Source organism: Castanea sativa, chromosome 5 (assembly GCF_040712315.1).
Source record: "Castanea sativa cultivar Marrone di Chiusa Pesio chromosome 5, ASM4071231v1".
Classification (NCBI taxonomy): domain Eukaryota; kingdom Viridiplantae; phylum Streptophyta; class Magnoliopsida; order Fagales; family Fagaceae; genus Castanea; species Castanea sativa.
Window position 1 is genome coordinate 46,116,981 of NC_134017.1, and position 14,976 is coordinate 46,131,956.

General features: G+C 35.0%; 2 protein-coding genes across 2 annotated transcripts; both read left to right on the forward strand.

The window, feature by feature from the left end:
• The first annotated feature begins 8,711 nt into the window (after positions 1–8,711).
• LOC142633823 (putative inactive dual specificity protein phosphatase-like At4g18593) lies at positions 8,712–9,225 on the forward strand. Its single transcript, XM_075808072.1, has 2 exons — positions 8,712–9,052; positions 9,140–9,225. Exons 1-2 carry the CDS (start codon positions 8,743–8,745, stop codon positions 9,223–9,225), a joined length of 396 nt encoding a protein of 131 aa, XP_075664187.1. The 5' UTR covers positions 8,712–8,742.
• A 4,536-nt stretch (positions 9,226–13,761) lies between these two features.
• LOC142635287 (uncharacterized) lies at positions 13,762–14,655 on the forward strand. Its single transcript, XM_075809473.1, has one exon. It carries the CDS (start codon positions 13,762–13,764, stop codon positions 14,653–14,655), a length of 894 nt encoding a protein of 297 aa, XP_075665588.1.
• The last annotated feature ends 321 nt before the right edge of the window (positions 14,656–14,976 follow it).

The following is a 14,976-nucleotide window of genomic DNA, read 5'->3' on the forward strand; positions in this document are numbered from 1 at the left end:
ATTGTCCATCATTTTTTAATTAGGGTATATAAGTAAATTTATACAAACTTACTTTTCCACTCTCAACCAAACAAAAATGAGAAAAATTAAAATCTTTTCTATCCTTCCACTTTTCCATCCTCCTAGAATCTTCTATCATCTCACTTTTTCACCCCTCCAACCAAACGAACCCTTAGAGTACTTGTCCTTGTTGTTTTTGTCTTTACTAAAATGTTGCTTCTCTTTGGCTTGGTGTTCTCGATTAAAGAAAATATTAATAAATTCTCCAACTCCTTTTCAAGTGATACTTCACCTTCATCTTCATTGGTCATAATGATGAGAAATTTCTTTCTCTCTCAAGTTCCAGCCATGACTTTTCAGAATTTTAGCCAAATGACAAAACTTAAATACAGTACTTTAGGTGTTATACTTTAAGTTTCCCTTTTAAGATTCAACCATGCGGTTATTTAACTAAAAAATACACTTTCATCTCATAAGAAAAAAAAAAACCACATGGCAGAATTTTAAGAGAAAAACCTAAATAACAGCACCTAAGTCTTGCCTTTAGCCAAATACCTATATTTTCTTCTTTGTTTGCTAAAGAGGAGAAACCAACGTGACGTGGCACGAAAATGAGATGATGGCAAATCTAAATATTTCCCAAAAAAACGAAGGATTTTTTCTCTCTTTCCTTAAATAATTTTTTTTAATTTCGTTAATGGGAAAATTATAAATAAATCATTTTAGAAAAGTTTTGACACCATTTTATGAAAAATATAAAATAAAAAAAGACTATAAAAAAATTAATTATTTTTTCTTTTCTCATAAAAAGATTTTAAAAATAACCCTTAGGATATTCATTAATTTTCCAAAAAAAAAAAAATATATATATATATATATATATATATATATATATATATATATATATATAAAGTGAGCCTAGCTGTTGTCCTTTGAATGTTTTTATTTTAAAATCTTGGTTCTTTAAAGAATATGTGTAGGCTACATGACCTTGTAGTTTAGAAGCCTAAATAATTCGATTGGCTTATATTTGGGCATTTCCTCCAATTTTGTGTAAGTGTGCGTTTGGGTTAGGATTAAAAAATTAAAATTATTTCACTATTCAACTTGTTTTTGTTATTATTTATGGGCCCACTGCACTTTTTGACACTATTCATGGGTCTCACTGTACTATTTCAACTAACTTTTACTTTTATCTACAGTATTTTCAGCAATAATTTTTCAGTTTCAGCAAAATAAGCGGTATCCAAACACACAATAAATATGAGATGTTATTGGGAAAGCCTATTATGTGAGGAATGAAAGAACTGATGTGGGCCATGAGATTTGATTCATTGAAGAAAATATATGGGTTTGAGTCTAAGAGCATCCACAACAGTGGATCTATTTTCCCTACTCATTTTATCTATTTTTCCTACTCATTTTACAAAACATCCAGCAGCAGTGGATCTATTTTTTTGAGTAAAATTTAATAATTTGCATCAATTATAATTTTAAAATTTGGTACAAACGCATAATACTCATCACACCCCTAAGTTTTTTTGTGATTAGAAAATGTAGTAATCTCAAATTATAATTTATGCAAATTATTAAAATGTTACCCAAAAAATAGTAACTTTTTAACGTGGGTTTCTAAAATTTAAAAAAAAAAAAAAGCTTTTTACCGTGGGTTTTAAAAAAAAAATCGGCCAATTAAAAAAATAAAGAAAGAGAAAAGTTTAAACATGAAGTTTGTTTCTGAATAAGTGGGTTAGTGGGAAAGTAATCCTATTTTGTAGGCAATGTTTTAGTGGGAGTTAAAGATGTATTTTTACTTTGTTGTCCTTTAATTCTGTCTTTACTTAAATCTAGGAAAATAGGGATATTTTGGGAAAAAAAATCAAATCCAAACAAGAGAAACTCCTTAAATAATAGTATAGATAAACATCACAATAAAATAATGTCTACTACAATATCCACAGCACCAACCGCAACCACCTCCACCATCAGCCACAATCACACCCACAACCACTACCACCACCACCAATCCATAGCAAAAAAAAAAAAAAACCCAACCCAAATCCCCAATCTTTTTCCTCAACCTAGACCAAACAAAATCACCAATCACAAATAAAATAAAAAATCACCAATCACAAAGCTAGACTTCGATGAGAAGGACGGTGTTGACATGGGTCAGCGAGCTAGGTCGACGGAAGGGGTGGGTCGACGAGCTCCATGGGTTTCCTAGTCCAATCCTCTTCTCTCGCCATTGATCACTCTCTCTCTCTACCTCACATAAAACCTCGCATCATGTTTGTTATTCTTCTCTCTCTCTCAAATGCATTTGAATTCCCAAGCTTAGTTTTGCCATTTGGTAGTTGAGAAAGCGTGGGAAAATAAGTAAAAAAGAGATAAATTTTAAAGGATTGGATGGGTCGGCAGCATTGTTTTGAGCAAATGCAACGAATAAAAACGAGATGTTGTTCTAAGCCAATGCAACGAAGACAAACCAGAGAGAAAGAAAAACCCAGATGGGTCAGCGGCGTGGAGGGAGAGAGAGAAAGAAAAGATAAAATATTTTTTTAATGAGAGAAGAGAGAGAAGTATAATAATTTTTTTTTTAGCTATAGCACCATTGCTGTAGCATGCATTTCACGTATTAGTGGTGCTAAAAATAGCAATATATCTATTTAGCACCACTATTGCTAATGCTCTAATGTGTGATACAAGAGAGACATGAGCTACAAGCCTATTTCATGAAATAGATTTCCTACTTGCTTCATTTTCGGAGTTGTTTGTCTACTTCATTCTTTTTTCCCGTATTTTTTTAAGTAAAAACATTGGGTTAGGAGCTGGCGTAAAAGGTGTGTTTTATGCCAGCCAATCTTGACTGCCATGTCACCATTTTTTTTTTTCAACAGAAAAGATTAAGCCTTCAGCCTCTCTTCTCTTCTCTCCTCCCCTAATCTCTCCATCTCTGAATCAAACCCACGACCTCCATGGCCGGAGCTTCAAAGCTCAACACAAGCCACCAACACCACTGCCATGGCCAAAACTCCATGGTTCAACCAATAGCTGCCGCCGCGAGCCACCACTAAACTCAACTCTCTTTCCTCTCTACCCAGCAAACCCACACCGCCAGCCATCACCTCTAAAAAATATAATAATAAAATAAAATAAAAAACCAGCTACCCACCAACCACAACCCACTAACTAGTAACCCACTCAATAACCGCAACTCTAACCACCAAAATCACAACCAAATCATAAACTCAAACCCACAACTGCATCAGCCAAGAAAAAAAAAAAAAAATAATTTTTATTTCTTTTTAAATGTGAGTATTGAGTCTTGTTACTTTTGTACTGTTTGATAGATAATAGCTTCTGCCATGGCCTATGTAATAATTTTATTTTTATTTTTTGTAAATAATTAAAGAGATTATTTGTAATTTTGAAATTTATTAGTTAGTTGTTGAGTGCTTGTGTGTATTTGTCTTTGTTGATGCTTTATTAATACTACTAATTAGGGCTGCATGTGCAAGGCTCGTGCTACTCCTTTGTTTTACAAAAAAAAATTATCTTTTTCAGTAGATAACACAAAATCAAAAGGTTTTGTACTAAAAAAATGCATAGATAATACTAATTTCTTAATCTTAACAAATTTTTCTACATGATTAGAATAATTACATATAAGACACGGATTTATCTATATAATGAAGTTATCTTTTTAGAGCTATACAATGTAAAAGTATAACCTAATCATTAATCACTCTCCAAAAACTTCCAAAAGTTATAACAAAAACTTCCCCAAGAGCTTTTCTAAGAGCTACAATGAATATCTCCTTCTCTATTGTTGTTGTAGCACCATAACAGCAAAGCACTATAGTTCTCTCCAGATTGTCCTTGCATTCTAAAGTTGATCCAATCTTTTCTTCTTAAAGGGATTAATTTTGAATGTTTGATCTTGAAGTTCAGCAGAAAACTTGTCACCACCATAAATCTCTTATCTCACCAAGTGATATTGTCATGCCACCTGAATTGAACACAACAATCATAATCATAGTTGTTTTATGATGGCATAACAAAAACTTAAACTACCGAAAGTCCAACATGAGGGCAATATCAAATTTTAAAAATAAGGCAAAAACCAATGATTTAAAACACTAAAACATGAACCCAATTAAAGGTTGTTCTTTTTACCCCTCTTAGTTAACAATTCCACCAAACTCTTTCTCAATGCATCCTAAAACTATTACAATCCACATATCAATAATCCACAACAAAACCTTTAGTCAAGAAAACAAAAAATAAATATTATATCTAGGACCCAAGTACAAAAACACAGCACTAGAGCTAGTTGGTTATTTAAATAGAATTTTTCATTTTTCAAAAATCAAATCAACAAATTAAGCCACAACCCAACTCAAGTCAATAAAACCAACATCAAGCTACTTGGAACAGCTATACAGTTAACACTAACAGTACACGGTAATAGTTCCAAAAAGCTATTTACAGAGCCTACACAAACAACAGAAAGCTATCACACACAAGTCACATATCAGACAATTTTCCTAGACTTAAGCAACAGACCTTGCATGGACTACTCACTAACAACTCTCCAAAATCAATAATCTCTAAGAAAAATTCAGCAAAAAAATGATGACATGATTAGGTTAATTGACTTCTATAATGCTAGAAAACATAAATGTTTTTCTTATAGATCTCACCAATGAGTAAGATTTTTAAATTCAACAGGCTAAACTCCCATTAGATTGAGATCCTTGAGCTGGCTGTCATACCAAAGAAAAGAATGAAAGCAGTACAAAAATTTAAGGAGGGTATGAAAGAAGAATGCAATCACTAATCTATAAGTATCGATACATACAAGAACTACCAATTTCATTAACATTTCAAACTCTGTTTTAAATTGTTCAAGGTGTAGTCTAAAAACTCCCCATGCAAATAAGCTTTAGCCATCCAATTGTACGATAGTGTTTTAGGGGGTAAAACGAATAAAATTGATTAGGATAAGGGAATTATAGATTTAGGTAACTAACTAATATGTTCCCATCACTTAATATGCTCCATATTATATATAAAACAATAATTTATTCACACATCCAATGTTAGAGCACAAATGATAGCATCCTCTAAAATTAAAATAAATAAAAACGTAGGTGATTGCTTTTTGATAAATCAGTAAATTTTCACTAAACAAAACAAAGCTATAGACAAATTAACAGCCCTACGAGACAGTAGAACCAAACATATCACAGATCCCAAGCTAACAGTACAAGAGAAGACACTAAGACAACTGTAAAATATCGAAATCAACAAAAAAATAAAAGTATAAAGCACAGTGTAGGTCCTGAAACAATTCGAGGCTTTCTAGTTAAAAAGAAAAAATACAGAGTATTTGTTTCATGTAAAAGACTCACCAGTGATTTACCAAATGAATAAAACTAAAGAAAAATTTAGAGAGATATTGAATACTAAAAAGTCGTAAATTTGTTAAATATAATTAAAACTTTTTTAAATTAATGTATGGTAAGATTCAGTTAATAGAACTAAAGGAGGAAAGAATAAAGTGTAAGTACCCGCCTCAATCCGTCTGCATCCATGAATGTTCTTCTAACTGCATTCAAAGTTCCAAATACCATTAGAATTCTACTAAGGCCTCAAAACAAAGAAAAAAACCAAGAATTGTTTAGAGCTTGGCACTTGAATATGTTATACACATCAAGAATTGAAGTTTCTACAAATCCTTAAAAAAAAAATCGAATCATACAAAGATAAAAAATGAACCAGTAAGTGATACAAAGCATAAAAATTGAACACCTGGCAAAATTGTATTTCAAAAAAAAAAAATTGAAAATCCAAATCAGAATTGAACAATTTAACTTCATAACCTCTGAAAACTCCAAACCTCTGAAAGCTCCAAGAAATTCACAATAAAAAAAAAATAAAAAACCAGAAACAAAAACATTTAAGGGTCTCATCATTTGCAATCAGATCTTCCTATGTTGATACGGTACTCTTTCTATATATATACAACCACAGGGAGAGAGACCTTTATTCTGAAATCATGCCCCCAAAACAATACACCAAAAGCAAAAAACAACAACCGCTACATCTTCTTCATCCGAACATTTAGTAGATAAAATTTTAAGAAATGAAACCAAAAAGAAATGGAAAGAAGAAAAGAAGCAAACTAGAGAGAAAGATAAATTTTTTAGAGAGAAAAAATACTTGAAGTGTGATTTGAGTAAAAACACCAAACCCACCCCACTCTCCATCTCTCAAATTTGTCCAAAGAAAAGAGTGAGATCACTCTTTCGGTATTTTCTCACCAAGCCTCCCTCTCTCTGCTGGCCTCTATCTTCTTCAAACAGTATGTAGCCCACTCCCTGAGGCAGAAGATATTTTATTTCTCTCTCAGTTTTGTCTTTGTTTGGTTTCCTACTAAAACCTCACCCAAATGCACCATTTTACTCACCAAAACTTGAATAAACCAAAATACTATAGATAGAGCTATTCGCTCTTTTTATATAGTTAGTAGAAATGTTTGGAGTTTCATAATTTTTTTTTTTGTTTATACTTTTACCCCCTAACTTCAAGTCTTGGCTCCATCTATGCAAGAAAAGATAAAAAAATGAGAGTAAAAAGTTTCAAATACTTGTGTCACATTGAAATAAGTCTTTGCAGAAGATGTTTCACACTATCCAATTGATTGAATGGAGGTAAGTTCTATGATGGGTGCCAATGAGCTGTGGAACTTTAGTACATAAGAATGGGTGGAGGGTGAAGTTCTAGGTTTAAAAATAAAAATTTCTAGGGTGAATGTGTAACTTACCAATTATATAAAGTAAAAAGAAGTTGATTTGATCTCGCCTCTTCCTCGTAGAAAGACAATTAAACAATTCCCAATCATGGGCCTTATATGAATAGGTGTTTCTAATGCAAAGAAAGAGGAGATGTTAGCATATCTAAATTAACCATGGCAAGTAGGAAATCTTTCATCCAATTTCCTTCATTGTATGTTAGGTCTTTGGTTCTCACCAAATAGAAATCTTTGCTTATGAAAGTTCTTCGGACGTCTCTAGCGTTATGGTGTAGTTGATATCTAAGATTAGATGTCCTTCATTTCTAATTTTTAATAGGCATGCCAGAATCAATTTATCACCATAGATTTTGTTCACAATTGGTCCCAATCTTAGAAAAGGAGGAGGGATATGATAGGTTGATGGCCAGCATGAAATTTAGTCACTATTATTATGAATGGATTTTTTTAAGGCTTTGTTGTTACTGTATAAGGACTGATTTCATTGGAAGATGTGGACAAAGGATTTATCATTCAAAGATCAAACCTATTTAGATAATCCATTTAGCAGCTACCTTTTCATGGCATGGAATCTTCTGAAGGATGAGAGTTTAATGTCTTTTATGAATTGGATGCATCACCGCTCCTAATTTACCAGGTTCATTGGGATTAGAAGGTTGCCTGGGGAAAAGTTGCATTTGTCCAACAAAGGCAATTAAATTTTCTGTCTACTTGGACCCAAATTTTGAGTTTTGATAAAGGAGTTATGACATTGTAACATCCATGAGTAGTAGGTAGCACCAATTGATGTATTATGAGGGGAAATAATCTAAGATGGTTGGCAATGTACAAAAAATGCAACACACAAAAGGAATGCGTGAATTTGTTGAAGTGAATAGCTGCTCGGTGTAAAGCTGATAAAGGACAAAATGAATATGAGTTGAAGTTGTCTAAAGGTAAAAAGGAAGCTCAAAATGAATGTGGGTTAGGCCATGACCAAACATGATTGCCGAGGATCAGATCAAGGTCATGGCCTTAGATAGGGTTAGCCAATCCTAAGTGGTTAGAATGAAAGCTTTGTTAAGCATTTTGAAGTTTCCTTTGAAAATTAAGCTTTCTTAAAGATATAATCTTGGGTGTGAAGTTTACCAATATTTCCGTATTTGATTTCCTACATTTTGTTTCTGTTTCTCTGTGATTTTTTATTTGTATTTGTTTCAAGTATAGTCTGTTCATCATCGTGAATATGATGTACTTTTTCATTAATGAAAATATCTATTACCTATTTAAAAAAAAAAAAGTGTAGCAAATAACAGGTGCAGGAGGTTTATTTGTTTTTTCACTTTGTTTGGGGTGGCTAGGGAAGGGGAGATGCAACGTCTTGTGCATGGATGATTTTCCGTGTTTCATGTGGACATGCTTCTGAGCTTGAGTCTATTTCCTTGCATTATTTTCTTATTGAATCAGCTGTGTATTCTGTTATGGTTACCTTTCAAAATAAACTTGCATTTTGCCTCTGTAATAGTTTGATGCAAGGGACTACAAATGCTATCTACATGAACTGGTATCTACTTAAGAAGTAGTGATCTACGAACATACAAGACTCACTTCACTAGCATAAGTTCTTAACAGTTGAATTTAATGTCTCAAGTTCCATAATTTGAGATATTTCTTAATGTAGGAATTTCATAATTGGTCTCTTACCTTTCCTTGGGCCCCATCTTACGGTTAAATTGGTGAATTATCTATGGTTTTAAACTTAAAAATGAGCATCAGGTCAAAATCTCCGAGCATGAATTTAGTATATGATCCTATCTAGTTTGCTCTTAGTATACAGTCTTAACTAATTAAGAAGTCTTAGGAACGGTTTTCAAAATATGTTTCTATCTCTCTTTGGGTATTGACAGTGCATAGGGCAAGGAACATCTGATAAGCATTAGCAAATGGCTACTTTTAGTAACTGCAATTTGGAATCTATCCAAAAACCTCAAGAAACATCTGATGATAATCATATGCCAATGGATGCTGCTGGTAACTCTAATTTTGAACCCGTCCAAAAGCCTCAAGTCATATACCGCTGTAAGAAATGTCGGAGAATAGTTGCTGTACAGGAGAACTTAGTTCCTCATGAGCGTGGTAAGGGAGAATCATGCTTTAAATGGCAAAAGCGAAGCGGTGATGCCTTGAAAAAGGAAAAGGAACCTGTTGAGGGCACCTCCATTTTTGTAGAGCCAATGAAATGGATGGAAACAGGTGATTTTTAAGTTCTTATCCTAATTTATTTCTGGACATATACATGTTCATAAAATAATTGCATAACACGGTTTTGGAATTGGCCAGTTCAAGAAGGTAATGTGCAAGAGAGACTTCTGTGCATGGGTTGCAATGCCCGCTTGGGTTACTTCAACTGGGCAGGTATGCAATGAAGCTGTGGAGCTTGGGTTAATCCTGCATTTCAACTTCACAAAAGCCGACTAGATGAGTGCTGTCTATGAAACAAGCCACTCTTATGACTTAACAGCATAGTGAAAATTATAGTTAAGAAAGTGAGAGATTTGAGCTTTTGTTTTGTTGGTAGTTGCACATAGTTCATGGAAATAACTTCTTTTTTTCTTCTTTTTGCCTGCAATAGTTTATGAAAGCTTCATATGTCGATTCCTCGGTAAATACTTGTTACTTGAGTGGTAATATGCTATAATTGGTGATTAAATTGTTAAGAGTAATTACTTTTTAGTAATTCTTCTTTGTAAATTATTTATCATTTTATGACTTATAGTGGAGCCCTATTGGATGTGCCTTACAAAGAGAGAGGGCTTAAAAAGGGTTTTCTTTTTTTTTTCTTTTCTTTTTTTTAAATAACTATAAAAGCCAAACAATTTTGTTAGTTAGCAACGTTTCCAAACTATTTAGGAAAGTAACAACTCGAGTTTGTTAGACTCGATTTCACTGTAGCAAATCGAGTCTTAAATACTCAATTTTCATAAGGTGCGTGACTGAGGTGGATTAAGAAAATCCACGTGGAACTCGAGTCTCTAAGACTTGAGCTCCCTCCAAAACAAATGGCCAAATGAACTCTCACAATTTCACAACCTCTCTCCCCTTATGCCACCTTTTTTTGTCAACCAGAAAATTTCAATGGGGGGTTTTTGACGTTTAGTGAGGTGGGGTGGGTACTAGGCAATGAGTAGAGGAGAGGACCCACAAGCAAAAGAAGAAAGTGTTAGAACTTAGAATTCAATACAAAATCCACAAGGGGCCACAAGATTGAATCTTTTTGGTGGATTTTTGAGGAAGGTAAGATTGAACGGTTTGATCAAGTTCCTAGAAACCACTTCAAAGTTTCCGACTTTTGGCCTTTTTTCCTATTATCCTTTTAGCCTGCATTTGTGTAGGATCCAAGTAGTTTCCAAAACACTTTGAAGAAGGAAGAACTATCTTGGGGTTTTGGGGGCTTGGAAGAAGGGAGTGAGACGGCAGATGAAAAAAAAAAAGAACAGAGGAAGAAGATGGTGAACAGGAAATCGAGTCTTAAAGACTCAAGTTCCACGTGGATCTTTTAGTCCACCTCAGCTTTGCCAGCACACAAAAATCAAATCTCTTAAACTCGATTTGCTACAGGAAATTGGGTCTAAAAGACTCGAGTTGCTAATTTCCTAAATAGTTTGGAAATGTTGTGAACTAACAAAATTGTTTGGCTTTTATCGTTATTTTAAATAAATAAAAAACCCTTGAAAAGGGTCTGTTTGTTTAGAGTTTTTAAGACATGTTATAAAAAATTTCTAACAAATTATTTTTTAAGATTAAAACAAAATTTTATCTTTTGATATTTTTCAAATAATAATGCTTTTGGAAATTATTATTTTAAAACTTTTTTTAGAAATAAAACAAGATGGTTTACTATGTTGAACTAGCTTCTATGCTTTTCTAAAGAGAAGTGATACATCCACAATATTTTCACAACAAATAATATAGGGCAAATTGTTATTCGCTCTAATTTCAACCCATTATTGAAATTATTTGTTTGCCCACTAGTAACAATCAATAAAAACTTGTCATATTTAATTTGTTGTGAAAGTGTCATGAAAATGTTGTGAACATAACACTTTTTCTTTTCTAAATGATTTTAAATATTTAATAATATCTGATTTTTGATTATTTTGAATGTTTGTGAACTAGTAAATGTGTATTAAAAAATAATAATAATGATTTCTAGTTGTTCTACATATTCATGTTGTGAAGGAAAGTTTGGTTCATATAACTATTTCCAATTATAAGTAGTAATGATTTTCCATCATTGCCAAACAATATAAAAGATTTTCTTGTTTATTTTCAAAGTCACTACTGTTTAGACCTCAATTTTGTCACCCTGACTAGTAACTTGAAAATTATTGTTTTATCCTTGGTGGTGTTTAGGTGGTTAAAATTCAAGTTGACCAAGGTCATTCACATTGATTGGATGTGGAATGTAAAAGTTTCACGAAAATAATAAAGAAATAATTATTTTTTTTGTCACATTTTACTAGGTTTGACCAATGTTTATGGAAAATAACACTATCATATAGAAGTAAATGTACCTCAAAGTAGAAAAAGAAATGGAAGTTGAGTACTCCTCCAACCCACCTCGCTCAAGAGAAGAAGAAGACGAGTTAGGACGCAGTGTTAAAAGATTCAAAGAAAGCTCAAAGTGTAAGACAAGCTTCTCAAATCCGTGTACCCATTAGCTACAAAGATACATTAGTGGGGGGAGATCCCAGGTGCATATGAGCATGCTTTTAAGTTTGATATAGTAAGAGAAGATAAGGAAGAGTCAAAGCCTGATTTGGAGCCCCTTATTGAAGGTATGGTTGATGTTAAACTATCTAAAGAGACTATTAAGTGCATCAGAGAGCGCTGGTCCAAGGCATTGATTGTAAAAGTTTTTGGTAGGACTGTTGGCCTTAACTACCTTACTTTTAAAATCAATGCCTTGTGGAAACCAGTGGAAAAATTGGACTGTGTGGATTTGGGGAGGGATTTTTTCCTAATAAGATTCAGCTGTAGTGATGATTTTGATAAAGTGTTAAAAGGGGGCCCTTGGTTTATTGGGGGACACTTTCTTGCCATTAGACCATGGGAGCCATACTTCAAAGCTTCTGAAGCTAGGTTGACCTTTGTAGCAATTTGGGTCATAGGTCCTGTGTTGCGCATAGATTCTTACATAGCTTCAGGGTCAAGGGGTAGCTATTCCAGGCTGTGTCCAGGTGGATTTAGAAAAACCTCTCATTAACATGGTTAGAATAGGAAAGCAGTCAGTGTTGTATAAGGGTATTTTGGCTTTATGCTTTAGCTGTGGTTGTCTTGGGCATACACAGGACAAATGTTGCTATAGTATTAAACAAGGTGAGAAGTATGGTGAGGGTAGGGAAGCTTCCAAAGTCCAGGAAGCTAGTCAAGATGCCCAATCAAGTCCTAACTATGGGCCTTGGATGTTAGTCACGAGGAAACGAAATTTTGTCCGTAATGAACGAGGCATCACATCAGCCAAGAGTAACCCAGGTTCAGAAGGGTAGAAAAGGGAAAATTAAGTACAAGGAGTCGATAACGATGTGACATCCAAATCTTCCTTTGAGGCTTTAGAAGAAACTCTACCTGGCCCAACACGTGAGGAAATGACTTTTCAGGTGCAGGAAAAGAGTGTAGTTAATGTGGATTATAACATACTGAACTCCCAAGTGTGCCAAGCGGATTCTTTGCTAGATATGCAAACCAAACAAATGGAGATGCCTTAAATAAAGGTACATCAGAGCTCTAAATCACGTACACTCAAGAGCCTTGGGATTAAAAGTCCCAAAAACTTGAAGCGCCAAGCTGCGTATTCAGGAAACAAAAATTTGAACAATCAAGCTTTGTCTTGTCTAGTAAGTGCTCAAGCTGAGTCGAATGGAAACAAACTTCCTATGTTTGATGCCTCTTCCTCGGTCAAGATGGGCAATTTGGCACAAGTGTAGGGTGGTGGTTATCTCTGATGAAATGATAGCTCAGATAAGAGCTACACCAACGGAGACGCCGGGTTGGTTCAACCTAACGTTGTGCAATGCCTGGAAGCATCTATTTCCCTTAACCCCCACCAGCATCTAAACAAGGGATCTTGCTATGGATCACCCAGCATGGGCTCAAACACCCAATCCTTGGTGGAGGTTCATCACCGACACACCACTGATATCCTGGAGGAGGCAGAGAATTTAAGCAGGCAGAGAAGGCCATCAGTCATGCCTCACTTCGACGAATCAGGATGGATCATACAAGAGAGGAGGATTGTGGACTTCAGAGGGTCGGCTTCAGCTCACGTGGGGAATCATCCTATGCTGAAACTGATTTAGATTCTAGTCCCAGTCAAGAGATGCGATCTGCTGATCAGTTGCAAAGAGGATACAATGGGGATCCTCAAGTACATGATGATATGGAAACCAGAGTGGAATTCATCCAAGCACCTTTTTAGGAGGCTCGGGTGGACCATGGTGGATGTTGCAATGTTGAATCCTAACCTAGTTAAATATCCTCTTGGCCAATTTGCTCAAATGAATATCTTAATGTGGAATTGCAAAGGTGCCTTAAACCCTAATTTCAAGAGGCAAATTTATGAAATGACTGTGAATCATAATCCAGCAATTATGGTGATTACGGAAACTAAAATGGGTGGGGATAGAGCTAAAAGGATCATAGCAGACCTTCCTTTTGATGGTTTTATTATAACAGAGACAATTGGCTATGCTGGAGGCCTTTAGGTGCTCTGGAAAAAGGATGAAGCAGATATTGATCCTTTTGCAGTCACAAAGTAGGAAATTCATGCCACTGTCAAGGTATGTTGTTCTAACCTTTCTTGGTTTATTTCAGCTATTTATGCTAGTCCTTGTTTGGCGGAGAGGAGGTTAGTTTAGTATAATTTGTCAGAAATTGCTAAACTCCACAACCACCCCTAGGTGATGGTTGGTGATTTTAACAAAATTCAGAGTAGTGAGGATAAGTTTGGAGGGAACCAAATAAATTTAAACAGGGCTCTAGAGTTCAAGGAATGCATAGATAATTGTAATTTTATGGATTTGGGCTTTGTTGGCCCAATGTATACATGGACCAACAAAAGGCTTGTCACAAGCCTTATCCTTGAAAGGTTAGATAGATGCTTTGCCAACCCTAGCTGGAGAATGTTATACCCTGAAGCTACTGTTGCTCATCTTCCAAGGACTTTCTCGAATCTTTGTCCTGTCCTAATTGAGCTGATGGGAAGCAGAACTTGTGTCGCTAACAAACCTTTCCGTTTTCACACCATGTGGTTGCTACACCCCCAATTCCCAAAGGTGGTTGAGGAAGCTTGGGCTAGGGACAGACCTCTCCCTTCAGTTATCTCTGAATTTACCACTAGAATGAAGAAGTGGAATTATGAAGTCTTTGGAAATCTGTTTGCAAGGAAAAGGAGGGTGTTAGCTAGGTTGAATGGAGTTCAAAAAGCCTTAGCTTGCAACCCTAGTTACTCCCTTCTCAGGTTGGAGAATCTTTTGATTGAGGAGCATGCCATGATCAGGCTTCAAGAAGAGGAATTTTGGGCACTGAAGTCTAGGTTGAATGCAGCTGCTTTTGGGGACCAAAACACCTCCTATTTCCACATAACAACTGTGGTCAGGGCGCAGAGGAATAAAATTAGATGTATTATGGATGTAACTGGTGAATGGGTTTATGATGAGGCTAAGATTAAGGACCATATACAGGATGTGTTCTCTAAACTATATACTTTTGAGATGAGTATGGCTAGCATTGATTCTCTTGTTGCCAATTTTTCTTATTGTATGCTCTCTGAAAAGGAAAGGAGATGGATGGGTTGAGAGGTGGATGATGAGGAGATTAGGACTGCCTTATGGTCTCTTAAGCCTTTTAAGGCCCCTAGACCCAATGGTCTGCATGCTGGGTTCTTCCAGTATTTTTGGCATGATGTGCAAGACTCAATTTGTCAAGAAGTTACAAAGGCTTTCACCTTTGGTTCTATCCCAGAGTTCTTGAACACTACCTTCATCACTCTCATTCCTAACTGTAATAACCCCAAATCTTTGGCCAACTACAGGCCTATCAGCTTGTGCAATTCAGTGTACAAAATTATTTCAAAGGTGTTAGTCACCAGGATTAGACCTTTTCTCTCATTTTGCCGC

Excerpts from the sequence above, each read along its gene's own strand:
- LOC142633823 (XM_075808072.1), top strand. The coding sequence starts at position 8,743 with ATGGCTACTTTTAGTAACTGCAATTTGGAATCTATCCAAAAACCTCAA. Across the intron at positions 9,053-9,139 it reads AATGAAATGGATGGAAACAG|TTCAAGAAGGTAATGTGCAA; the intron begins GTGATTTTTAAG and ends GGAATTGGCCAG.
- LOC142635287 (XM_075809473.1), top strand. The coding sequence starts at position 13,762 with ATGGTTGGTGATTTTAACAAAATTCAGAGTAGTGAGGATAAGTTTGGA.